The sequence below is a fragment of the Micromys minutus genome (genome assembly GCF_963924665.1).
Source record: "Micromys minutus genome assembly, chromosome: 1".
NCBI lineage: Eukaryota > Metazoa > Chordata > Mammalia > Rodentia > Muridae > Micromys > Micromys minutus.
The window spans coordinates 29,286,441-29,314,044 of record NC_137969.1 but is presented as its reverse complement, the minus strand read 5'-3'; the positions used below and the strand labels follow the sequence as shown (position 1 = coordinate 29,314,044).

The window sequence follows — 27,604 nt, the reverse complement described above, 5'->3', positions numbered from 1 at the left end:
AGAAATGTGCTTGCCTCGTATTGTCATGGTATGTACACACCAGTGCCAGAAAGTGACAATCCGACATGAAGGCTGCTTTGCTCTGCTCTGCACTGAGTGCTTTCCCTTCACTGTGTGCCATGTGGCCAGCAATAGAGTCTTCTTTCTGGTACTACTGAGGTCTCTGGTCCCCAGCACGGTCCTCATGGGGTTCCTTCTGTCCCAAAGCTATGGAGCAGGGTGACCACACATCATAAAGGATATGTCTTAGTTACTGTTCTTTTGCTGGGAAGAGGTACCATGATGAAGGCAGCATATAAAAGACAACATTTAAGTGGGGATTTGCTAACAGCTCCAAAGGGACAGTTCTTCATGATCATGATGGGAACGTAGTGGCAGGTGGCAGGCATGGTGCCGGAATGGTAGTTGAGAGCTTTTGAAACCTCAAAGCCCACCCACCTCCAGTGCCACACCTGCTTCTTGTATTTTTTTCAAAATGTACCAGATATACCAGTAGCCTCTTGGTTCTGAGTTTGGTAATGCCTGATATGTTTGCATCAGTGTGTCCTCAGATTAGGGATACCTTTATCAGTCAGACTTGTGTTCTTATTGCAAATGCCCCAGAGAAGTTAACAAAACAGGAGAAGAGGTTCATTTTAGTTAACAGTATTAACCCCTGGCTTTTGGATGTTTGGTGAGGCAGTATAATCAAGGTGGGACAATGTGATGGAAAGAGACCACTTACCTGGTGGAGCACAGGGAACAGAGAAGAGGGTTTGCTGCTCGGAGTTTCTAACTCCCTGCTTGGCAGTCCTGTGTGATAGCACCAAAGCCTTCAACATGTAAGCCTTTGGAGAACCCTGCAACCATTGTAGTACCTAACGTATCAGATGAAACACTTGGAGAGAGGTTTTTGTTTTTTGTTTTTTTAACTTTTCTGCTTGTTTCAAAATGGACATTGGGTTATTATGATTATATAAGTAGACCTGGCAGAAGAACCAAACATGGGTGATTAGTTCTTTTAAATTATTAAACATTGTGGGATTTTTTTTCAGGATGAAGAGATGCGGCATAGCATTGAGTGCATCCAAGCCAATCAGATATTTCCCAGGAAGCAGCTGATACGGGAGGATGAGAATCTTCAGGTGAATATAGGCCATTTAAAAATATGTGTAATATGTGTTTAGCCTTATAGTAAAACTAGTAGATTGAAGTAATGTATAATAGACACAATCCTTAAACTGTACTTATAAAAATATAATCTGGAAAGCGTTTCCTTTTGCAGCTTATTTCTTAAAAGTTTATTGGTTGAGATGAATCATTTATCTCATTATTACTTAGAAGTCTATAACTTGGGTACATTAATTATAAGCCATCCTTTAGGTTTTTTTACTTTAACTTGTGTGGCAGAGGGTTTTGTCTGTTTGCTTACTGACAGTGTATTCACCAGGATTATTTTTCAAAACTTGGCTTTTCTGCTCTGGAACTCTGAAAGGTTTCTTCATCTGTTTTTCAGGTTCCTTTCCTTGAACTTCATGGAGAGAGCACAGAGTATGTGGGCCGTGCTGAGGATGCCATCATTGCCCTTTCTAATTACAGACTTCACATCAAGTTTAAGGAGTCTCTTGTTAATGTAAGTGATACCAGCCATTTTCCCTGTAAGGTAGACAGGAGAAGGAAGAGGTGAGAGTTATACAGGCTTAGGTGTATGAGAGCATTTTACGTCGTGCTTTCCTCTCAGCTAATTTCATGCTCAAGGATATCAGGTTAATAAGAAACTCTTATGCTTATTTAAAATAATGTATCTTGTCTATTGAGGTATGCATTCTTAGTTAATAATAAGTAGTCTATATCAGGCACTGCTGTATTATTAAGCTTTATAAATGTGTAAAGATTGTACAGGCCTTTCCCTAGCTTGCCCACTACTTAGTAGTTAGCAGTTGCTTCAGTTGAGATCATTTCTTGGGTCTTAACAATGAATGAAAAGATGCTCTTTGAGCTCACTACAGACCATCATATTGGATAAAGTTAGTCTGGTGGCTCTTGAAGCAGATAAGAATAGGTCTTAGTATACTGTTTATTGACATATTGGACTGTTTGTTATCTAAGGAAAAGGGCAGCTTGAAGTTGCCCTTTTTGGGTTATGAGAGTCCACCCAGCAGAACTGGTTCTTCCAATTCACCTCTATCCTTAGGAGTCATCAGTGAACCATCCCTGAAAGGCCCACAAGTTCACAGATTTCTGCCAGTGGGAAATGTTCTTCCTGTTTTACTTGCCAGTCTTGTAGCTTTCTGCATTTGAGTGTCTGTGCAGAAAAGTGTATTGTGGTGTGTGTCAGAGCTCAGGCCTACATTCAGATTATGTTTATTTAGGGGCATTCTTTGAAATCTGTTTCTTGCATTCATTTTATTTACCATTCTAGAAGTTACCTAACTATTCAAGCTGCATTCTTTATGAGAAGGTCAATGGCTGTCATTTTTGAGTTGGCATTTAGTATTTATTTATTTGTTTGTTTATTTATCATAGTTACACATTTATTCTGAACCATGACCTGAATTCGTCTACCCAACTACTAGATTTGAGTTATGCCTATATTCTGTTCATTAGTATACACCAAAGTCATCAAGGAAAAAGAAAATGTACTATGTTAACAGTGCTCTAGTGATCAAAAGCAGCTTGGGGAAGAAAAGGTTTATCTCAGATGGGTGTGGTTGAGCACTTCTTTAGTCCCACTCAGGAGGCAGAAGCAGGGGAATCTCTGAGCTGGAGGACAGCCACAGCTATATAGAGAAACCCTGTCTTGAAAAACCCAACAAACAAAAGGTTTATTTCATCTTACAGCTTACAGTCTATCATTGCGGGAAGCCAAAGCAGGAACTGAAGTAGTACGCAGGGGTTGTACTGCCCAATATAGACTTTGCTTTCCCACATCAAACATTAATCAAGAATATGTCCACTCGTCAATCTGATGGAGATAATTTCTCAATTCAGGTGGTCCTCTTCCCAGATGGCTCTAGTTTGTGTCAAGTTAACAAGAACCAACCAGTACAAGAGTTCATTTGGACTTGAGCCCTCATGACCAGTGGGTAAAGGTGGAAGGGATAAAATAATCAGCTTTGAAATTTTCCTACCATATTCTAGGGGAGTGAGTCAAAATACTAGTCAACTTAAACTTAACTTTTTCTTCTTTAAATAGTTAGAATCAGTGAGCTTGTAACTAAATTGTCTTTGAGAATAAGTATTCATCTTATTGTATTTTCCCATGTCCCATTTATCGTTTACTAGATTTGGCTAAGTATGTGAAGGTCTATTCTTAGATTTGTTTGGGAATCAGGTCTTTTGGAGAATCACATCATCCACTGTGTTAAAGCTTTCATTGTTTTCTTAATTTGTTCTGTGACAGTCAAATTATGCAGCATAATGTGAGGCTGTGGTCCTTGTCCCTGTCAGCTTTTTTGTCCACCATTTACTAGTAAAGCTAGCTTCCCTGGACCACTCAGGCCAACTTCATAGTTTTGCACATTCTCCCCTAGGGAATGTCTCCTCATCTCTCAGAACTCAGTTCAGGTGGTAGCTTCCTCTGTGAAGCTTTGCTCAATCCCCTTCCCTTCCTGGCAGTAAGTGTACTCAGTGGCTGCTTCTATATCGTACATACTTTTACAACATTTATTAGACATGTTGTCACTCTTTGTTTTGTCTTGTCTCTGTATCTTCAGGATTCAACATGTCTCTTGATGCCATTCAATTCAGTAAATGGGCAATAAATTGAAGTTAGTATGAATCTGAAATGAATATAGATCATCTCTCCCCTTTCTGATTTGAAGTTCATTTTAAAACACTGTGCTTCTGTGAATAGGTCTATGCCATTGATGATCTATCTCTTACAGTAACTATCTGAATAGGATGTAGTCTGACACACACACACACACACACACACACACACACACACACACACACACACACACCCCGTTTAAGGAAACTGACTACTGCTCTTACTTTTAATCTCTCACACAAAGCATTTTCTCTAGCATTATAACTCTCCAAGTCTTAGAGCCTGTGTGTCACTTACAGAACCCCAGATGTTGTGTTTGTGCAGAACAAGATTGTGCAAAATTATCTTGACATTGTAGGGACTATGAACATTTCCTATTAAGAGACCTCACAATCAGTGCAAGGGTTCCTGAAGCCCGAGGTCACTCCAGGAAGTAAAGGAAAAAGGCTGCTTCCTCCTGCAGCAGATACTAGATGGAGACCAGAGGATTGATAGGGGTTGCCTCTCTCTGCATCCCTCTATTCTATTTTCAACAGATAAGTATTAACAGCAAAACACAGGAAATCAAGAGACCCCATTAAAGGTTATTTCATCTAAATCACGCACATTTAAGCCATTAGAACCCAAATGTGCTATCTCTATTGTGGCATGACCCACTTTGCATTATTTAGTAACTTCAGAAAATGACTTGCCATTAAGTTTTAAATAGCTACTCAATATCAAATATTCCTTTAATTTCACAGCACATTGAATGTTTCTAGGTTTAGATACTATAAGCACTATTACTTTAAGCTACATAATCTCAGTAAGCATCAGGCTAGGGTGAAGTACCTCTGTGACAGAGTCCATTTGCAGCATTCTTGGTGTGTGCAATCTGTTCTTTATTTTTCCAAAACTACATTTCTTTGAAGCTTACAATTAAATGTTCAGGTAGGATTTATGAAAGCTTAAAACAGGTTTTGTTGTGTAATTCAACAGACTGATTCACAGTCTTCTGCTTCTAAAACCCCAGCCAGTGGCTGAGACTCTTGGCTGATGGCTGCTTTTCTGTTTGGAGCAAGTTGGTCCTGAGTGTTGGATATTTACATTACAATTGTTTCTCCACTGCACGAGTCTCCTCTTTTTTTTTTTTTTTTTTTTTTTTTTTTTTTTTTTTTACCAGTGCATTGTGTTCTTATGGGAATATTTTGTGGTGGTGAAGATAAAGCCCACAGTTTATACATACATAAGCAATGGAATTATGACCTTTAAAAATTGTAGAGGAAGGTACTGTAAGATGGTTTAGCTGGCTGCTCTTCCAGAGGTCCTGAGTTCAATCCCTTGTATCCTAGGTGGCTCACAATGTCTATAATGGGATCTGATTCCCTCTTGTGTGCAGACTTGCATGTAAACAGAGCACTCATATACATAAAATATATAAATTTTTTAAAATGTGATTGAGGGTAGAAGAGATGGCTCAGCAACTAAAAGCAATTTCTGGACAAGCTTGCTGACCTGAATGCCTGAAACCCATGTAAAGGTGGGAGGAGAGAACCAATTCCCTGAAGTCTTCTGAGCCTTGTATGCTCACTGTGGTGTTTGCATGGGTGCATGAGTGTGTATGCACAGATAATAAATAAAATTTAGAAAAGAGTATAGACTGAGTTTTAAGCAGAAATGATTTATAAACCTTTGTTTTTTTTGGTCAGGTTGTGTATTAGGTATGAGAGGTATTAAAGACTGAGGATTTTTTTGTTTTGTTTCTGTTATGTGAGGGAAGTTGGGAGAGCTAGAGCAGTGGTAAGTCTAGAGCCTTTACAAAGGAGAGAAACTTGGCTAAATGTATAGGGAGGAAAAGATGGCCAGTTTCCACTCTTAAAGGAGGTGGAGAGGAGCCTGGGACTGAAAGAGACAAAAGGAAGGAAGGCACCCTTGTTACAGAACCAGATATTTCTTGTTTTATTAGCAATACTCTTACATGTGACAATTTTGTATATCAAATTTTTATGTTTTGAAGGGCTAGGGAGGTGGCTCAGGGGTAAGACCACTTGTACTATCAGAGAACTTGAGTTTGATTCCCATCACCAACAGTGGCTTACAGCCATCTGTAACTCTAGATCTGATGCTCTTTCTGACCTCTGCAGACATACATGCAACTAGAATACTTACACACATGAACTAAAAAAAAAAAAAAAAAGAAAGAAAGAAATGTGCATTTTTCCACACTGTGATTCCAATTGATTTGGATGCAAGAACCAACCTTCTTTTCTTCCTCCTCTTCCCCCCTCCTCCTGTTTTTCTTTCTTCTCCCTTCTTCCGTCATCTTCCATGACGTAGTGATTAAGAGCACAAACTTGCCCTTGGAGATAACCTGAATTCAGCCCCAGTACCCAACTTTTAGGTGGCTCACAAGCTTTACAGGTCTTTCATTTGCCAAACTGGCAGATGGCCCCACCCTGTATGAGAGACAGGGAAAAGTAGCTAGCTAGCATGCAGGAACACATTTAAAAAAACAAGTAAAGAGTGTCTATAGGGGACCAGTAACACTACCTAAGAACTAGTTTGTATTATATTTTGTCTTCTTTTTAAAAATATTATATTTCTTTATTGTGTGTGAACCTTGAACTCAGGTTGCCAGTCTTGGCAGCAAGCACCTGTACCTATTCTAATCTCTTTTCTCTTGATCTTCATATTCTCCTTTGATAACTTTATCTTTACTGATAATCTCTCCCTCTCTATCCTGCTCTAGATTTACAGACTCTTGAAAGAAATTTTAGCTGCATCAACTGTAGTTTCTCGTGCAGCACCTTGGGGCTAAGGGCTTAACTAGCAGAAAGCCAAAGCTGCTCCCCCACCTCTTGGAGTATAAGCAGGAATGCATAGTATTCCTCTTACTCCAATTCTAGTAAAATTGTGACAGGTTTTAATAGATTTTATACTTAGAAACGAATCTTTCACCCTGAGACAAAAACTCCCAGGCTTATCTGAATCTTCGGTTTGCTGTTCTTCCTCCATCTGCATCCAGTTTCTGTTTCTGTGTTTTGTCTTGCCCTGGAATTCTTTTTGACCCAGCATTCTTCTTCTGAGGGATCTCTGCTGATTCTGGCAGCTGCAGGGTAGATCAGAGTTGTTTGTCATGGCAGTTTCAGAGTCAGCTCTGAAAGTGGCAGGACTGACTTGGAGCAGCCCTGTGCTGCCAACACTTTCGGTTGTTTCCTATGCCTTGGAGGAGATTGCTTTCACCTGAACAAACGTGAACAAATTGTTGGAATACTACTTGCAGCTCCTACAGCCCGGCTTTGACTTGGTTTAATACAGTGTTACGGACAAGCCAGCCATTTTTCCCCAAGGTGTTAATGCACTCGGGTGGATATAGTAACTCACTCAGTGGAGTGCTTGCCTAGCATGCATCAAGTTCTGGGTTGGACGCCAAGTATCACATAAACAAGCCATGGTGGTACTGGACTTGGGAAGACGAGTCAGAAGTTGAAGGTGGTCTTCAGTGACATAGGGAGTTTTAAAATATCTCTCTGTTCTCTTTCTCTCTTTCTCTCTCTATCTCTGTCTTTCTATTTCTCTGTCTCTCTGTCTCTCTCTGTCTTTCTTTCTCTCATGAGGTGGGTAGTAGTGGTAAATACCTTTAATCCCAGGACTCAGGAGGCAGAAGCAGAAGGATCTCTGAGTCTGAGACTAGCCTGGTCAACAGAATAAGTTTCAGGTCAGCCACAACTACCCAGAGAAACCTTCTCAAAAAACAAAAACAAACAAAAAGAATTTATTAATTTATTACATGTTTGGAAATTGCTTTTGGAGTTGGAGGCTGAGTTAGATATTTTTCAGGAGGAATGTCCTAGTGTTAGCCTTAGGGTCATTTACACACTTCCCAAGTGTTTCCTCTGTCTCACTGGCATAGCTGAATCTGTTTTCTATTGTTAAGTAGAGCCTGATAACCCAGTTGGCAGGGAGAGGGACTATTCCAGTTCACGAAGACATTGGGTCGTACTTGACAAACAAGATTCTTCAGTTTTTGAACATGTTGGATCTAGCCTATTTTAGGTTCTTTGACCACTGCAAGACTTACTGATATCTCTGATCTATTCTACTGACCAGATACCCTGACCAGTGACTACTGTGCCATTTTTGTTTAGTAACCTGTAGGCAATTAGGCTTCCAGAAGACCCCTTTGGTAAGAACTGAGGCATTAATATACTCTCTGACCCTGGGACAGGGAAGACATTCATTCTTGTTTGCACTTAGCCTGGAGTGCTTTTGTTTAGTGCCTTCAACCTTTGTGTTACTACATTTCATAGTATCTTAAATAGTGCCATGAGAAATGAACTTGTGGGTTTGATACTCAAGGATTTATTTCCTCTTCTCTTCCAGAACCTATGCCTCTTCTTGGTGGTCATCATGCTGTGATTTGAGGTCACTGATTTAGGGAAAGGGAAACTCTAATCAGTAGTAAATCACTACTGATCCAGCTACATTTGCAGTTCTATTTGCTGCTTCTCCTGTTAATCAGTTGGTCTGAATGTATCTTCAAAGTCAGTGCCTTTTTGACTAAGAAGACTGTATCCTTTTTAACCTTTGCAGGTTCCATTACAGCTTATAGAAAGCGTTGAATGCCGTGATATATTTCAGCTTCATTTGACATGCAAAGACTGCAAAGTTATAAGGTAGGTGGTGTGTTTGTGAGGATGTGAGGTATTAAGGAAAAATATTCTTTAAAGAGTTGTTACATTGTTAGGAAAATATCTTCTGAAGATCAACTCTGTTAAGATAATTTCTGAGTAATTAGTGCCTGGAATATTTTATTTTTAGTGTATTAGTATACAAACAGATACATTTTACTTGGAAATAATTTTAAATATATAACATATATAAAAACTAAAACAGTACAGTGGTGTTTACCTGTTAACACTTTACCCCAATTTACTTTATTATTTGCAGTGTGTGTGTGTGTGCGCGCGTGTAAGAGAGAGAGAGAGACAGGGAGAGAGAGAGAGAGACAGGGAGAGAGAGTGACAGAGAGAAACAGAGAAAGATATTTTTTGAAAAGTTAAAATAGGTTTCATTTCGCTCTTCAGCCTTAACCCCTTTAAGTATGCTTTCTGTAGTGTATAGTTTTGTCTACACAGTTTTAAGTTTTCAGCCAGTCACATGTATGCACCTTCCCAGAAACTATCTCAGATGCTTGGATAAAAGTCATACTTATATTAACTCATTTTTAAAAATGATTTACTTATTTATGAATATGAGTATACTGTAGCTGTCTTCAGACACACCAGAAGGCATCAGATCACATTACAGATGGTTGTGAGCCACCATATGGTTGCTGGGAATTGAACTCAGGATCTCTGGGAGAGCAGTCTGTGCTCTTAACCACTGAGCCATCTCTCCAGCCTCATATTAACTCATTTTTAAATTGGCTTATTGGCTCTGTGGCTGGGCTCCTCTAAGCCTTTCACAGCTAGCATGCCCTTACCATCACTCCTTGCTCCATGCCTCTAATTCTGCCCCCAGCTTATTTGCCCAGTTACCTTTACCCCTAGCTTAACACTTCAGTTTAGTTCTTCAGTTACCTTCTGTGAAGTCCATTCATTGGTCTTGCTTTGCTGCGCAAGACACTTTTGGACCACTTCCCCTTTCCACCTACATTTTGGGAATTCTCCCTTGTACCTCTGAGTCTGCCCTGTTTCTCTTCCGTATGTCTCGTATCTTCTCTTCTCTCTTCTAGCCTATGGGAACCTGGAAGTCCTACCTCCTTCTTTCCACCCAGCCATTGGCCACCGATATCTTTATTGGTAGATCAAAAACTAATTGGGGTGAAGACCATTAGCATCAATAAACAGGTTCTCAATTAAAACATCAAACCACCCCCTACAGCTTTCCTAACAATATTTTCTCATAACCAGTATACCATTGTCAATGTCACAATTTTACTTTGATGATACATTTGCCAAATGTACTATCCTGTTCCAATTATGGAGTAATATAGTTTTCTGTTTTAATAGATTGCTTCTTATGCATGTCTAGAGTTTCCTCTAAATTAAATTGAAGTTATGTGTTTGCAACTGGGACACACACACACACACACACACACACACACACACACACTTCTTTTCACAATATTGTGTTACATCCACAGACAGTCAATTCAGGTGTCTCTTATTGATGAGTTTTGATTAGTCTGGTCAAAATGTTACTCAATTTCTATATAATTTCTACATTTTCTTGTAACCAATAAACAATCTATGAGAAACATTTTGAGAAAATGCAGGTGTCTTGTTTCTCATAAAAAATTTTCTAACTTTAGCATTTATTCATGATTTTATTAAACCTAATTTTAACTCTGATGGTTGCAAAATGATACCCCAAATTTGTTTTTAATTTAGTAGTTCTAGATATGTTCCTGATATATTTTTTAAATTAAATTTAATTTTTTCTTTTCTTTTATTGGATATTTTTTTTATTTACACTTCAAATGTTATCTCCTTTCCCAGTTTCCGATCTGGAAACCCCCTGCCCCGCCCTCCTCCCTCCTCCCTATGCTTCTATGAGGGTGCTCTCCCACCCATTTCCTCCCGCCTCCCTGCCCTAGAATTCACCTACACTGGAGCATCCAGCCTTCACAGGACCAAGGGCCTCTCCTCTGGATGCCCAACAAGGCCATCTTCTGCTATATATGTGGCTGGAGTCATGGGTTGCTCCATGTATACTCTTTGGTTGGTAGTTTAGTTCCTGGGAGCTGGTGGTGGTGGTGGTGGTGGTGGTGGGGAGGTGGAGGGTGAGCGTTTTGTGTGTGTGTGTGTGTGTGTGTGTGTCTGACATTTTTACTTCTTTGTTCTGTTTTGGGATACATGTAAACACTGTATTATGTTGATGAACTACATTCACTGGTTCAAAGGAAGGCTTTAGTGACCTCATTGCTAAGGCAAACTTTTAACAGCCTTTTTAGCTGCTCTTGCCTGTCTTCCTCTCTGCAGTCCAAGGTGGCCTGAGACATTTTATTACAGTACTCCTGTTTCAGCTTTCTAAGTACTGGTTATAGGAACAAGCCACCACACACCACACACACTATATTTTTGGTAGGTAACTGACAGACACTCAGATCTAAAAGTTTAATTTTAGTTTATAGCACTACATTTAAAAATAAAAGTCTTCAAAAAAATCAATTAGTACTAATTATTTTAACCTTTTAATGGTATATACTGAAAATTGCTATTCGTAATAGAGCTGTTTGTTCTCTGTATGGCTGTAGCTGAATGTTTGTGTGTCTCTCTGCCTTACTTTGTATCTGTTGGTCCTGAGTGCTAAGTAGCCAAATTTGAAGCCATCTCCTAACTGGCTATGGATAGTATTGTAGTCTGTTTTTTAGGATGGCCTGTTATATTGCAGCAAAAGAAACAGGGCTTTTCTGAACTTATTTCTTAGTAGAGATAACTGTAACACAAGCTAAAGGAAGTAGGGTGAGACCTGATCATCAAAGATACAAACTAGTACTTTACTTTGATAATCACTATTAATTACTTTTAGAAGAGATTCATTCGATCTAAGTAATAGATTTCCACATGTCCAACTTCCTTTTTTTTTCTTTTGCACCATTGGCTAAAATGTGATTCGTCTGTTTTTATTGTAAGTAGTAGTAATGACTGTCTCTGACGCTTTCTTCACTCGTCTTCATTATGAATACACATTCTTGAAATGGTGGCTTTTCTTAGACTTCATTATGGACTGTCACCTGATGACATTTATTTATACCTGTTTTGCTTTGCAAAGGTGTCAGTTCCCAACCTTTGAGCAGTGTCAAGATTGGCTTAAGAGATTGAACAGTGCCATCCGGCCACCTGGTAAAATAGAAGATCTCTTCTCATTTGCATACCATGCTTGGTGCATGGAGGTCTACGCCAGTGAAAAAGAGCAGCACGGAGACCTGTGCAGACCAGGTAGGCCGGACTTCTTATGAAGCCTTGCTCAGACGCCTTTATCATGAAATGGGAACCCACAGGATTCACACCTTCAGTCTCTGCCATCTAGCCATTTCCATTACTCTAAGTTTAGTAAGACATATTTCCTGCTTTTCAGGGGAAGGGGGAAACTGTGTTTGCTATATTAGCTTCCTAGGACTAAAATGACTATAAGAAAGCTTGTGGGGATTATGGAACTTTAGTGGAAAGAAGCTGTGCATTTTATGTATGTGTTAAATAGCATTTAGTGGGCTTTGAACCAGATTAGTCTTGGACATTTATGTAAAAATACTTAATTTCTCACTTTATTCTCTACTTTTTTCCTGATCTTTTATTAAAGTGGCATCTGTGTGTATGTGTGTAAGTGAGCGAGCAAGACAGGGATTGTTTGTGTAACATGCTAGGGATTGAAGCCTAGATTTTGTGCATGCTAAGACAGTTATTTGTAGTGTCAACCAGTGAGTGTGTATGTGTGTACATTAGCTACACACATATATGGAGGTGAGAGTAATGTTGGGTATCTTCCTCTATGGCTGGCTACCTTATTTTTTAAGACAGGTTAAAGCTCACCAAGTTAACCAGTTTTAACTGGCCACAAAGCTCCAGCAATCTTCCGTCTTTGCCTTTCCAGGACTAGGATTGTAGGCATGTGACATGGTGCTATGCTTTTTACATGGGTATCAGGGATTGTTTTGCTTGCTCAGCAAGCACTGTACCGAATCATCTTCCTAGCCCCTGTCATTATGTTTTAAACTAATTTCAACTAATATATATGACTTTTGCTGGGTGTGGTGATGCACACCTTTAAATCCCAGTACTCAGGAGACAGAAAGACAGCAGATTTCTGTAAGTTCAAGGCTAGCCTGGTCTACATTGTAAGTTCTAAGCTAGCTAGTCTTACGTAGTGAGATCCTATCTCAAATCAAAACAAATAAAAATGTAGATCTTTTCAATTTTTATATTGTGACGTTACAGACAATGAAGGGTACAAATCTTATCTTCATTTGCTAAGTTTTAAACCATTGTATATTATTTCAATTTTTATTTTTTGATCAATTTTGATTTTTTGATTTATTTTATTTTATTTGATAGAATAATGAATGTGGAGAAGTGACTCCTCTTGCATCTTCATGTTTATGACACTGATTTTAAGAGGCATTTGTTCTCTGGCTTGGAGTTGCCTGCCTTCTGTCAGTCAGGTCTGCTTGCGTCTATTTTGTTCTTTTATAACAAACTGTTTGTTTTTCAAGGTAGGGATTCTCTGTGTAGCCCTGGCTGTCCTGGAACTCACTCTGTAGATCAGGCTAGTCTTGAACTCAGGGATCCACCTGCCTTTGCCTCCCAGGTGCTGGGATTAGAGGTGTTTTCCACCAACACCAGCTTTCACAACAAACTTTTAAAGAGAACTTCTCTGTTCCCTTGGTAATTTTAGTTGTTTCTTATTTAGCTGGCTTTTAGGATATTCCTAGAATGGGTTGTTCTGAGGTTAGGTCTTCAGGATCTTTCCTTCCTGATGATGTATACTAACCAATAGAGCTATCCAGTGCCCTCTGTCTTTCTCTAGGCCTGTGTTTCCCTAGGGTAGGGTACAACATGTAGTGGGTAAAGTCTTGATTTTAGAATTCGGAATGCTGAATTCAAGCCCATACACTGTATTTAATGGAAAATAATACTTAAACTTTCTGACCTTCAGTTTCCTTTGTTTCTTAAACTGGAGCATTTCTTATTTTTTCTCTCCAAATTAACATGGGTATTTTGAAGGTCAAGTGTGTTAATTGCAGAGTTCAATTCAGAAATACTCTTGTACCTCCTATACATGAGGCTTATGAAAGGTATGGAAATCATGCAGCTACAAATAATGTCTTCTTAACTGATCAGTAGGAAATTCACTGGGATTGAAGGTTGCATTTTTTTTCTTCTCAAGATACATATGTGGTTCACACTGATGCTAACTGCTATCACTTATATGGACTTTTACTGACATTATTTGGAGAAAGAGAGACAGAGAGAATATGTTTGGGTTTTTTTCCTTTTACATAGGTATACTATGTATACAAAAATAAAAATGTCTGCCATTTTTTATTCCAGTTGAATGTTGGCAGCCACAGTTTATAACAGGAACACACCAGACAGCCACATTGTTGTTACATTTTCTTAAGGATGAAACAACATGTGAAAAACTTCAGAGTATAGTGTAGCCTAGAACATGAGAGCACAGCAGGACACTGAGGTGTAGACTTTGGTTTAATCTTTCAGCCATACAAAGAGCCTTTGGTGGCTTCTCTCCTGCTCAGCACCAAGTGTGTTAGCAGGAACCTGGGATGACTCTGTCACTCATTGTCTTGGTGTTCAACAGTTGAGCCTGTTGTAGTGGAACCAGTCATATTGCAACCGCAACTCTAGGACTCCCTTGGCCTAGGAAGAGGTCTCGGCATTGTTGTGGATTCATTTGTGAAACTTGAAAGTCTTTGTTAAGTATTAAGTATCTGCCTCATCTCAAATTCAGGCAAGCAACAGACTCAGAACTGCAGCCTTTGCCCAAATGTCCTCAGTTTTGAGAGTAGTTACATGCTCATTGCTGTGACAGAATACCTGACAAAGCAGCTTAACAATGGAGAGGTTCATTCTGGCTCATCGTTCATGACAGTCCATCATGGTAAGGAACTGTGGTGTCTTAGTCACTAGTCTGTTGCTGTGAGGAAACAGTTCTTCTAAAAGAAAGTATATAACTGAGGTACTGGACTACAGTTTCAGAGGTTAGTCCATCATTGTCATGATGGGGAGGGTGGCCACACAGCAGTCTCTAAGATTAAAAGAATTACTTGATGTGTATGAATGCTTTGCCTGCATTTATGAATATGGACTGTGCATGTGCAGTGCCTATGGAGGCCAAACAGTTTTTCCACATAAGCTTTTTTCCCTCTGAGTCTGACTTGTTTTGCTTAACAATACTGATGCCTAATTCTATTTTCCTATGTATTGTCACAATAATCAATAATCGTTTTCTACTCCTGATTAAAGTTCCATTGTAGTGGGTGAGGTAGCTCAGTAGGTAAAGCATTCACTGTGCTAGCCTGATGACCTGAGTTTAATCAATAGGGCTCACGTGGTGGGAGAGCGCTGACTCCTGCAAATTGTCCTCCAACCTCCACACAAGCATCATGCCTCTCAAACACATACAAATGCATATAAAACTTTCTAATAAATAAAAAAAATTCATTGTGTGTGTACATTTTATTGATTCACCTGTTACTAGACATGGAGGCTTGTTCCAGTTTCTTAGCTGTAAGGGTCCTTTGGGTAAATATGGTAGGTACTTTTTTGAAAGTGAATGTATATGTGGAAGAAAACTGAGTATTAACCCCCACCTTTTACTTGATGTTTGCTGCTGTGCTGTGTATTCAAAACTAGCTGGCTCATAAGCTCCTGGGTGGTTTCTCCTATATCCATCTCTCCTGTGCATTCTGAGATTCCTGATATGTGCAGCTGTGTTTGACTTTTTACATGGGTTCTTGGAACCTGAACTCAAGTTATTAGTTTTGCATGGCAAACACTTTATAACCATTGAGCCATCTTTTCAGCGTTAAAAATGTTCCGGTTATTTTTAAGAAACATGTATTGGCCCAGTGAGATGCTCAGTAGGTAAAGGTGAATATTGCCAAGCCTGGTGATGTGGGTTCAGTCCCCAGGACCAGAGAACAAACTTCTGAAAGTCGTTCTTTGTTTTCTGCACATGTATTGTAGAATGTACCCCAACACCACCAATAAATGCAATATTTAAAAAATTAAATTTAATTGGGGATAGCTTATAAGTTCAGAGGTTCAGTCCATTATCATCAAGGCCAGAGCATAGCAGTGTCCAGGCAGGGGGAGCTGAGAGTTCAAGGTCTTGTTTTGAAGGTAAACAGGAGAAGACTGGCTACCAGACAGCTAGGATAAGGGTTTTTTTTTTTTTTTTTTTTAAAGAAGACTTCATTTTATAGTAATAAACTTGGGTATCAAGTTGACTTCTGAGTTATAAATTTACATGAAAACAATAATTTTGAAGTTAGGCAAGATTGGTTGAACTGGAAGTTTTGTTTTTTTAATTAGATACTCTCTGTATTTACATTTGAAATGTTATCCCCTTCGCCCACCCCACTCCCACCTCCCCACCCCCTCTACTTGTCTTCATGAAGGTACATAAACTCCCAGTTACCCTCTGCAACCCATTGCCTTGGCATTCCCCTACATTGGGAAAACGTGCCCTCACTGGACTGAAGGCCTCTTTTCACATTGATCCAGACAGGGCTATTCTCCACTGCACATGCAACTGGAGCCATGGGCCTCTCAATGTGTGCTCAGTGGTTGGTGTTCTAGACCATAGGAGCTGTGGAGGATTTGGTTGGTCACCAGTGTTGTTCTTCTCATGAGGCTGCAATGGGCTCCTTCATCCGCCCGCCCCCCCCCCAGCACCCTCACTGGGGTCCCTGTGCTCAGTCTGATGGTTAGCTGCAAGCATGCTCAGCTGCATGACTCTGGCAGAGCTCCTGAGGAGGCACCCCTATCTGGTTCCTGCCCACTTGTTTTTATGTATATTTGTATTGACTACGATGTGTGTGTGTGTGTGTGTGTGTGTGTGTGTTTATATTTAGTTTGAGAAAGGGTTTCTCTGTAGGTGTGGAGGTGTGGCTGTCCTTGAACTCATGTTGTAGACCAGGCTATAAATGTTCCTCTTAAAACATGCTGTGGATGGATCCCAAATGTTCTGATAAATCACATTTTTATTTTCATTTAATTCTAGAAATTTTACAGTTTCCTCCCTGGTTTCTTTAGTGACTTACTAAGAGTCACTCTGTTCTCAAATATGTATACAGTTTCTGTAGTTTCTCTTGTTATTAACTTCTAGTGCTATTCCATGTGACCCAAGAAGATACTAGAATTTGTGTTAGTTGTTAGGTTGCTGTTAAGATGTGCTTTATGTTCTAGAATGTGGTCTGTTTCAGAGGTGGTTCCAGGGATTACTGGAAGAATGTATATTCTGAATATTTTGCAGAAGTCTGTTACATTCATCTGGTCCATAATGTAATTTAACTCTGAAGTTTCTTTGTGTATTTTTATTTGGATGGTATGTCTAAAGGTGAGAATTGGGTATTGAAGTAACCCACAGTTATTGTATCAGAAACTATGTGACCCTTTGTGTTCATTAATGTTTGCTTTATAAATTGGAAGCCCCAACACTCAGTGCAAATGTACTTACAACTGTTACATCTTTTTGTTAAATTGTTCTCTTTATTAATATGTTGACTTTATCTCTTCTGGCTATTTTGAAGTCTGTTTTATCAGAATAAGAATAGCCGTTAACTACTTGGGGCTTCCTTTTTTGTTTGTTTTGTTTTTTCATGTATAGGCTTTCATCCCCTGATTCTTCTCCTCCTCCTCCTTTTTCTCGTCTCTTCTTTCATCCTTTGACTCTTAATTTGTGGGCTTACCAATGAAATCTGTTTCTTGCTGACCACAGATAGTTGAATCTTGTCAGCTAGTCCAGTCAGCTGGTCTAGCATCTTTTTATTAGTAAATTGAAGCCATTTACACTTAAAGTTATTATTAAGAGGTGTTTACTAATTAGCGTAATTTTCCTGGTTGTGTGGTTGTTATGGTCCTTCTCTCCTGTTAATTTTAAGGGTTTGCTGTTTTACTGTGTTGGACATGATAAATGCCTCTCTAGCTCTCCAGTGTTCATCTAGTCTCATGAACTTGACTCTTTACTACACACTTGGGATTGAAACTGTCTTTATTTTTTCTCTGTGAATAGTGTTCTTTCAATTATCTTTTGCAGTATTGGCTGAGTAGTCATCAAAGGATGTAGTTCATGCTTGTTTGAAAATGACTTCCATGTCTTAAGTTTTAAAAGATAGCTTTGCTGGCTATAGCAATCTTAGTTGGCAGTTATCTACTTTAAGGGCTTGAAATAAGTCATAGAGTGCTTACCTGCTTTTAGAGTTACTGATAGGGAATCTCAGGATATTCTGATGTGTTTGCCATTGCTAGGTGTTTTTCTCTTAACAGTTTTATTTCTTACTTTATATTTTTGATTCTTGACTCTTGATATGTATTAGAGAAGTTCTCTGGTGATATCTGCTTGAGATTTTTGAATATCTCTTATTTGAATGTCCTTTCTCTAGATTTTGGAATTTTTGTTACTATTTTATTGAACATATTCTATACCTTTAGTATTGATTGGTCAACTGTATATTTATGAATAAGTATAGTTCATTCGGGTGCCTTTTTGAGGCAGGGTCTTCCTGTGAACATGGAGCTCATGGTTTTCAGTTAGGCTGACAGCCAGTGAATGATAGCAGTTCTGTCTCTGTGCCCCTTGGTGATCAGGTCCCAGGTGCACCACGTATGCTGGGGTCCTCATGCTTGAGCAGCAAGTATCTTTAGCTACTGAGCCATCTCTCTATCCAGACTTTAGCTTTTAATCTCTGCTTCTTCTGTCTCATAGATCTTAGGTTTGGTTGTGTCTCCGTGTTTATCAGTGTTATATTTTATTGAGATGGGGTGTCACTTTGTAGTTCTGGCTGTCTTGAAACTTCCTATGTAGACTAAACTGACTTTGAATTTGGCAATCCATCTGGTTTGTGGCAATGCTTTCCGCTATTTTTGTTTTTGAATCTGACTCATTAAGTTCTTCATTTCCAACATTTTTTTTTCTAAAATAATAATCTTCTTGCTGATTTTTTCCTTCCATGTTGTTTTATCATTCTCACTGCTGATTTTTTTTCATCCACTTTGCTGACTTTGTGCTCCTGCTGTTTCCTCTTTAGCTCTTGAATTTAGTTTATCTGCTGGTTGCATGTTCTTTGAGGCTACCCGATCATTTTACCAGTAAACCTTGATTTTTTCATCTGTCAGTATCTTTGAATTTAGTAGTTGATAAGTTAAAATATTCTGTCTGTTTCTTCTGTTCCTAGTCTGTGATTTGTAAATTAGGTGGTTTGGGTGTTATGATATTATTTGTAGGTATTCTTAGTGAGAAGCTTAATCTTGGAGCCTTACTCCCACTAAGAGAGGAGAAAATGTCAGTGTCAAACCACACAAGATAAAGAAATCCACTTGAACCTGATGAAGCTCACTTCTCCATTTGTAGTGACTGTTGAACAGAATACGGCAAAACTGATGTAGAATGTGCTGTGAGGTTGTAACTACTCAGGGCAGCCAGTGGCACTAAATGGAGAGATGACAGAGGCAAGGAAAGGTTGAAATAGAGAAAAAGACATGAGGGTAAGCTATGGGGGGCATAGGAGATTTAGAAAAAAATAAAGGTAACAGTAAAACACAAAAGATACCCTATGTGTGAGAATATTTTTTAGAAATTAGACGAATGAGGGGGTTGGAGAGGTGGTTCAAGGGTTTAAAGCACATTTTGCTCTTGGAGAAGACTCAGGTTCTCAGCATTTACATGGTGGATCACAATCCTTTGTAATTCCAGGTACTCTGACTCCTACTGTCTTCTGAGGGCACCGGCAAACTAATGGTGTCTAGGCTTAGATTTTTCAATTTTAGTAAGTGTGCTTAAGTACTTTAACTTCCCTTCTAGCCCACCACCCACCAGCGGTAATGGAGAAGAAAGGTTAATAGAGCAAAGGAGGATGTGGACCTGTTTAAATAGTTCTTTGGAGTGAATCCAATCTGTGATACCAAGATACCAGCAGTTCAGTTCACAAGAGTCAGCAGTAATAGCTCAGTCCACTCACAAACATTATTCATGATTCAGCAACAGCATTTTGATCCAGAAGAAACTACAAAACTCTTCCAATTGGCCCAAATCTACTGGAACACCACCAGAAGTTCTTTGGTGTGTTCCTCTCTATGAAATCACAACAATGACTAGGAAAGAATTGCAAGGTGAACTAATGCCACAAAGCATAGTCAGAGAAGACCAGCATCAGCAAAGCCCAGCAAAGATCAGCAAAGAATGACAAGGAGAACCAATACCACACAGTGTTGTCCACTGTTGGGTTATATTTATACTCTTTCCAATCATCACACACTCAACCGTCCTCTATAGCAAAACATCACACACCTTTTTTCCAGACAGCTTCTGAAAATGCCATTTGTCTGTTCCCAGCAAAACATCCTCTTATAAGACAGTTTCCAGGAAAATACCACATGACACAACTGAGACTCCAGAAAACCAGAAATTTCCACCTTAGTAGTGCACTTTCGTACTTGTAGGCTAAACACCATACATACAAAATAAAACATAAATCTAAAAACATATAAATAAATAAAACATAAATCTAAAAACAAATAAATGTAAAAACATGGGCCAGTGAGATGTTTCAACAGGTAAAAATGCTTGCTGCTTATAATTGAGTTTGATCTCTAGAACTCAAGGCAGGAGAAAACTGATTCCCACAAGTTGTCTCTGATTTTCACACATGTACCATGAACCTGTATTTGTACATAAAATAATGAGAGTAAATACATAAATAAAAAATAAAAGCATGTAGGGCATAGGGTAATATGCTTGTAATTCTACTAATGGGGAGGCAGAGGCAAGAGGATCAGCCTTCAAACCAACCTAGGCTGTGTTTGAGACACTGTCTCCAAAAATTGTCAAAATACTATTAAAAATATTATATAGAAAAATAAGAAATATAAGAGGAAAGGAAACACTATGCTAGATAACCTTGTGAAGAATTAAGAATTAAAGACATAGAAGTTGACGCTTAGTTGATAGCTAAGCAATTAAGAGCATGGGCTACTCTTTTCTGAAGACCAGAGTTCAATTCTCAGCACCTACATGGCAGCTCACAACTATCTGTGACTCCTGTTTTAAGGAAGTCTGTGCCTTCTTCTGGACTACTTTGTTTCCATATACCTCTGCACACCAGAAGAGGGCATTGGATATCATTATAGTCAGCTGTGAGCCCCATGTAGAAGAACAACCAGTGCTATTAACTGCTGAGCCATCTCTCCCCCTCCTTGGGATATCTTCTTTTAACAAACTTGAAAGCTGTCACAATTTTACAGCTTTATCTTTTACGTTAAAAGACTCCCTGTTTATTTTTCCTAAGGGGCAATAAATACTCCTTAAAATTTGTAGACAGATGGCACCTCTGTTCAAATAGCTTTTTATCTTGTTTGGGAGCCTGCTACATTGCTTCTAAAACTTTTCAAATGGACCAGATTTAACTGTTATTTCTTCTTGACTGTCTGAACATCATCTTTTCTGAGCTCTTCCTCTGGAAGCATGTGATACTTAGTTTAAACTCGAGAAGTTGTGTAAATGGGACATAGTTTTATAAGATTGGCCTTCATCCAAGCAGCCAGTGTTTTTCTGTTCTGAAGCTCATCTCCCAAGGAGAACAAAAGTTTATCCTTCTCTCCAGAGCAGTCTGCTGTGTGCTTTTGTTTGTTGTGCTTTCTTGTAGCCCTGCCCCCATTTGTTTTTTAGCTTCCAAGACTGGTTGCACACGTCAGGAACCCACTCAGTGGTTTTGTTTAGTAAGTTACTGCTAAACTCTAGCACCATCACCATGCACTTCCTAACGAAGAGAGCACTTTAGATTTTGGTCTTAAAGGATAAAGGGCCACATTTAAGAGAGATGTGACCAGGTTATAGCTAGGTGAGAGGGTGTGTTGTTATAGATCCCCAGGGTATTTTTTAATAATGGGTGTTTTCTGGGATTTCTGATCATTGGCAGCGGCCACCTGCCTGATTACTTGTAGTCTCTAAAAACCTGAAGGCATTTCTTAATCTATTTGCAGTCTGGCCTGAGCTGAGCAGATATAGTTATCTTACTTGGTATGAAGTACTCATGTGCTCCACTGAGGTACTAGGGACACCTGAGCAGCCCCTGTTAAAATTGAAACTGCGGTGTTATAATATATGCAGAATATATAATATTCTGAAATGTGGCCCAAACCGTTTCAAATAAATAATTTTACATCTGTTACCAATCTTGGTGATTTAAGATGGATTTTATTCCTTTTTATGTATACTGTCATTCTGAGTGTGGAAGTAAAGTAGTAGTTTGTGTATTTACAAGAAAGAACATGGGTTTCCAGGCCAGGAACATGTGTCATACGACTCTCCCCAGGCTGTCCTCTAAATGCAGCAAATGATACAACACTCATAGAGTCGATACACCCCACCCTCAAGATGTGGGCTCGCTACAGCCCTGGATGGCTCAGAGTTCATTGTGTACACCAGGTTGGTCTCAAACTCACAGGGATATACTTGCCTCTGGCTTCTGAGTGCTGGGAATAAAGGTATCTAGTGGCTACAATGACATTATTCTTGATCTGTTACTCCTCTTTTCTCTCTGTAGTCTTAATCTGCCCAGTTTTTTCTTACTAAAGCTAAATATATGTTATCTACTTATATTCCTGCCTTTAAAACAATTGAAATAGAATAGAACAAAGGTAGTGGTGGTTTTGTTTTTATTTTGCAAAGTGGTATTTATTTCTTTGTTTCTGCTGTCTGTCCTGTCACTAGGGGAACATGTAACGTCGAGGTTTAAGAATGAAGTGGAGCGGATGGGTTTTGATATGAACAATGCCTGGAGGATTTCCAACATCAATGAGAAATACAAGTAAGTTACATGGATATTTGTAGACTGTTTCACAGCCAGTACCTTTAACAGAAGCCTCTATTTTCAGGTGGCAGGACATTAAATTCGGGTACCTTAAAATAGAATTTTGTGGGTTGGAGAGATAACTCAGTGGTTAAGAGCACTGACAGCTCTTCCAAAGGTCCTGAGTTTAAATCCCAGCAACCACATGGTGGCTCACAACCATCTAATGAGATCTGATGCCCTCTTCTGGTGTGTCTGAAGACAGCTACAGTGTACTTCTAAATAATAAATAAATCTTTTAAAAAAATAGAATTTTGTTTATTAACTCTAAATTTGTGCTCTTCAGAGTTCTTTTTGAACCTTTTATTCTTGAAACCTTTCTTTTTACCTCTGCAGGCCTCCTTTCTTCTTGCCACATGCATGTCTAGATGATACTATGCTTACTGTGGGTAGTAGTGTGTATTCATCACCATTTTGGCATTATGGAATTAGTGTACTTAAAGCAAGGACAAACGTGCTTTCATCTGTGTGTGTGTGTGTGTGTGTGTGTGTGTGTGTGTGAGAGAGAGAGACAGAGAGAGAGAGAGAGAGAGATAGCGTGTGTGTGAGTGATACACCTGTGCAGGTGTAGGCAGAGGCCAGCAGTTATTTTGAGCATCTTATTTTATCACTTGCCACTTTAGTTTTGAGCCAGCGTCTCACTGAAGTTCAGTAAGACTAGCTGACCAGCAAGCTCTAAAGAACCTCCTACCTCCCAATGCTGGGATTATAGGCCTATGCTACCACACCTAGCTTTTTCCATGGGCACTAGGGATCTGAACATGGATACTAATGGATAGCATAGCGCAAGCATTTTTCCTACTGACTAATACTCCCAGTCCCTCATTGCTCATCTTAATGACAAATTTCCTCAGCTATGATCATTTAACCATTAAATGCTAAAAAAATTATTACTAAGTTTATTCATTACCTGTTTCCTTAAAACTTAAAACATGTAAGTGCTTTGGTGAGAGAAGGTAGCCAAATACTGGGGTTTTTGTCGATTTAAGTTTCTGTGAAACAACACAGTCCAGGAGACTGAGGTGAATATATTCCACTCGTATGTTTCTTTGCATCACTAATCATCCTTTGATCTGTTCAGTTACCTCAATTTATAATACCAATTTTCTTGGTCTGTGGTTGGTCATTTTTTCACTGGAAAATCTACCACTCATTGCAACTCTAAACATGGATCCTAGTGAAGAAGTTAAGAACCTGAAGGTTACAAGGACACAAGAGCTTCACATAGAACTGTTCTCAGAGGCAGGTTGGAGGACAGATTAGCCACAGAAAATCTGAGTTTCACTTTGCTGAGTGGAACTTTCTTTTCTTACACTGGAACTGTTTGCCAGCAGTGAGAAGAGCTAACTTCTGAGTAGAACAGGCGTGGTGTCTGCCGGACAGTGAGCATAGAAATCACCAGTTCGTATGAACAAGTCAGCCTCCAGGACTGTGAAACATCTATTCTAGTCTTGAATATAAAACAAAATAAAAAGGGCAAGACAAGCTATTAGAGTAGTTGCTGTGGTCACTGTCACAGGTCATTGTTTAGAGTTTGAATGGGTGTTAGGAAATTTGTGTAGCTATTATCAATCACAACCGTCCTTCTGGCGGGAGTGGCTTTTAAATTTCTGATTCTTTATCTTCTGGAAATTGAGAAGAGGAAAGAAAGAAATGTAGTGTTGAGTAATCAAAACCCTTATATCTCAAGTCTCCTTTTGATGCTTAGAGTAGGGCAAGGTAGTAGTAGAGGTGATGGCACCTTAGGGTTTCAATTGCTGAAATAAAACACTATTACCAATAAGCAATTTCAGGAGGAAAGGGTTTGTTTTGCTTATATTTCCACATCACAGCCATCAAAAGAAGTCAGCACATGAACTTAGGGTAGGAACCCTAAAAACAGAGCCATGGACAAGTATTGTGTACTGGCTTACTCTCCATGGCTTGCTCAACTGATTTCTGTACCATCTAGGGTCACCTGTCCAGTAGGCTGGGCACTCCCACATAATCCTATGGAGGAATTTTCTTAACTTTTCTTCTCTTATGTCTCTAGCTCATGCCAAGTAGACATAAAAACTAGCCAGCACGGATAGCTTTTGAGTTTTAGGATTAAATTTCATACTGCTTTCAGTGTTTAAAAGGAAGATTACCTAGTGATACTGCCCTGTAAATAAAATCTGTCCAACGTGCTGTATTCTGAACCACTCGCTTGACTAGAATGCAAAACCACCTTTTGTTTTAAATGAGCAAGTGGGGGTGGGGAGTGCAAGGCAGAGAGCATAGGAAATGTTTCTTCTGAAGTTTATTTTATGGAAATCATGGCTAATAGCTTGCTCACATTACCAGTTTGGCTCATTGGGATTATTAGTATGTATTGTATCTGTATTACTCCTGGTTGCACTTGTTACTTAAAATTTAGGATATCCTGGTTCAGATCAGGTGAGTAAGTTAATCTGAAGAGGAGATCTGAAATGGTGGGCTTTGTCCTTTCCATGCTTCAGTTTGACAAAGAGCCTAGAAGACTGAAGCTAAGAGAGGTGACAGATGCTTCTTTCTGTACTTACACACAGACATTTACAACAGAGAATTATCATGGATAATGAGAATGTCCCTCAACTCTTGTTTTTCATTGTTAGATTATCAGATTCCAAAAGGCAGCATCAGAGTGAACCATCAAACATAATTTGTATAATATAAGCAAAAATTGGCTGCCTATTCTGGTTAGGAGACCTAAACCTCAAATAATCTCCTCTCCCCCAGTTTCTCCTCTGCCATTTTTTTCTCCTATGCTAGAGAATGAATATAGATCCTTGAACATGCTAGGCAAGCACCCTCGTTGTGTTTTTTTTTTTAAGTTTATTTATTTATGTTTTTTATTTAAGTGTAGGAGTCATGCTAGAAGATCCCTTCATAGATGGTCATGAGCCACCATGTGGTTGCTGGGAATTGAACTCAGGACCTCTGGAAGATCAGCCAGTGCTCTAAACCACTGAGCCATCTCTCCAGCCCCCTCATTGCCTTTTTACCTGGCTTTGTGATGGCATGAATAGTGTCCCTGTGCCAGCTCATGTCCTATGCCTCTGCCTCTCTCTCACTCCTCCATCTTCTCCCCTTCTCTTTCTCTTTTCTTCTCACCACCATTCTCTTCTTTCCAACAGATTATGTGGTAGTTATCCACAAGAGCTCATAGTACCTGCTTGGATCACTGACAAAGAACTAGAAAGTGTGGCAGGCTTCAGATCCTGGAAGCGCATCCCTGCTGTCATCTACAGGTATGTAAGTCAGACCAGCCCCAGGTACTTCTGCCCCACTGCTTGTCATCTTGACAGCTGCTGACCTGGCAGAGACAGTTGTGCTTGCAGAAAACAAACAAACAAACAAAACCCAAAAGAACAATAGCTTTCACTGTGTCCAGAACAGTAGCTGGCAATGCAAATGAACTCTGATGAGAATATTTCCATAGAAAAGTTTCTAGGCCACCTGTTGCAATGTACACCTTTAATCCTAGTATTCAGGAGATAGTGACAGGTGGTTATCTATGACTTCAAGATTAGCCTGGTCTTTGTAAGGACTTCCAGGCTAGGCAGGGCTCCTACACAGGGAGACCTCCTTGTCTTTAAAAAAGTAAAAATGACTTTTCTTGTATTCACTGCATTTAGCTTCAGATGTTTAACAGGACTTTTGTGTTGAAAGATTAGTGAGATTTAGAATAGAGCTGAAAGAACCCTAATGGTGTTTATGATTGTCACTTTAACATGTGGAAGGATTCTTGTTTTGAGATCAGCTGTGGCTAGACAGAAAATTTCAGAGATGTAAGGCATAAGATCAGCTGTGGCTAGACAGAAAATTTCAGAGATGTAAGGCATGTAGCTGTAGCTGTTGTGGGGAGACATGAATAGCCCCTCTATAAATCCTAGATAGGATACCAACTACAGACCTAAGAAATGGTTCTGCCTGAGGCTGTCTTGTTGACCACATGGAGCTTTTAAGGTCACTTATAGGAGCATGGGTGAAGAATGAGTTAGAGGGATCTAGAAGGTTCGGAAGTAGCTATGTCACTGAAAGACTCCTCAGAGTGGTAACTCAGGATACCTGCATTACTGGTGTTACCTATTGAAAGGAAAAGATGACAGGGCACCAATGAAAGACAAAGTCACTGAAAGGAAAAGTCACGGGGCACCAATGTTGTGAAAAGATGACGTCCTGGGTTTTGGCCCCAATGTTAGGGGAAGGATGAAGAGAGTGGCCCATGGAGTTTCGGTGAGGCCTGGGGCAAGGCCTCTGGGAGGCTCATGTTGGGAATCCCTTCCCCCCAAGGGACCAGCCACATGATGGTATAGGGTATAGTACAGAATAGAGTTTATTCAGGGCGTGGGAGAGTTAAAAGGGTGTGTGTGTGTGTGTGTGTGTGAGAGAGAGAGAGAGAGAGAGAGAGAGAGAGAGAGAGAGAGAGAGAGAGAGAGAGAGAGAGAAGTAGAGGCCGGCTGTGAGCACGTGGTGGGGGGAAGGGAAGGGGAAGAGGAGGGATTGAGTGGAGAGCAAAGCTGCAAAAGAGCAAGAGAGAGAGGAGGGGTCAAGCAGCTCCTTTTATAGTGTCAGATCACTGGAGTGGAGCATACCTGGCTATTGCCAGGTAATTGAGGGGTGGGGTATACCTGGCTGTTGCTAGGTAACTGAGGGGTGGGGTTTACAGAATCCCAACACCTATAGCACTGAGGGCCTCTCTAGCAAACCACCAAGGGTTTGATGCTGTCACACCCTTGGAGAGGTGCATATTCTTATGTCAAGATTCTTAGAAGCCTTTCTCTTCCCTGCATAAGGGATTTTTATTTTGAGGGAATGGTACCTATATAAGGGCTAAGGGGTGCAAGTTTTAAAAAGGGTTGATGATACACTGACAGAGCATGAGTTTTGGAGTCACTGCCCTGACTTTCTTTGTGTTCTCACTGTGGCACCCTAACTGACTCCAGCCTGCTTCTGATGAGTAGAATAGGAAAGTTAATTCAGATGTGCTCTGGTATGTAAATGAGGGCCTCTTACCACTTTAATGCCTTTAAGTGACATTTGGAATTGAGTATTTACTTGAGTCCTAGCTTTATAAGTCAGTGAGCACTCTGCTGTCACACAATCATGTTACATTTTTAGGAAGTCATATTGTGTCTTGTAATGTTAACATTCTTTATTTTATTTTTTGGTTTGTGGACTTTTTAGACTGCCCAAAGTGAGCCAAAACAGTGACATAGTTAAAAACTGCCACACCAGGAACTATTGCACTCCAATATTGAGGCTCTAGGAAGGTA

General features: G+C 39.6%; 1 protein-coding gene across 5 annotated transcripts in view; it reads left to right on the top strand.

Moving 5' to 3' along the window:
- The window catches only part of MTMR3 (myotubularin related protein 3), a 104,771-nt gene that overhangs the window by 54,719 nt on the left and 22,448 nt on the right, over positions 1 to 27,604 (top strand). For all 5 annotated transcript variants that reach the window (XM_080933949.1, XM_080933948.1, XM_080933947.1 and 2 more), the window contains 6 exons: positions 1,035 to 1,124; positions 1,496 to 1,612; positions 8,324 to 8,406; positions 11,510 to 11,676; positions 22,187 to 22,283; positions 25,463 to 25,576. In XM_080933949.1, coding sequence (XP_080790075.1) covers positions 1,035 to 1,124; positions 1,496 to 1,612; positions 8,324 to 8,406; positions 11,510 to 11,676; positions 22,187 to 22,283; positions 25,463 to 25,576 — 668 coding nt within the window. The remainder of the gene's footprint in view (positions 1 to 1,034; positions 1,125 to 1,495; positions 1,613 to 8,323; positions 8,407 to 11,509; positions 11,677 to 22,186; positions 22,284 to 25,462; positions 25,577 to 27,604) is intronic.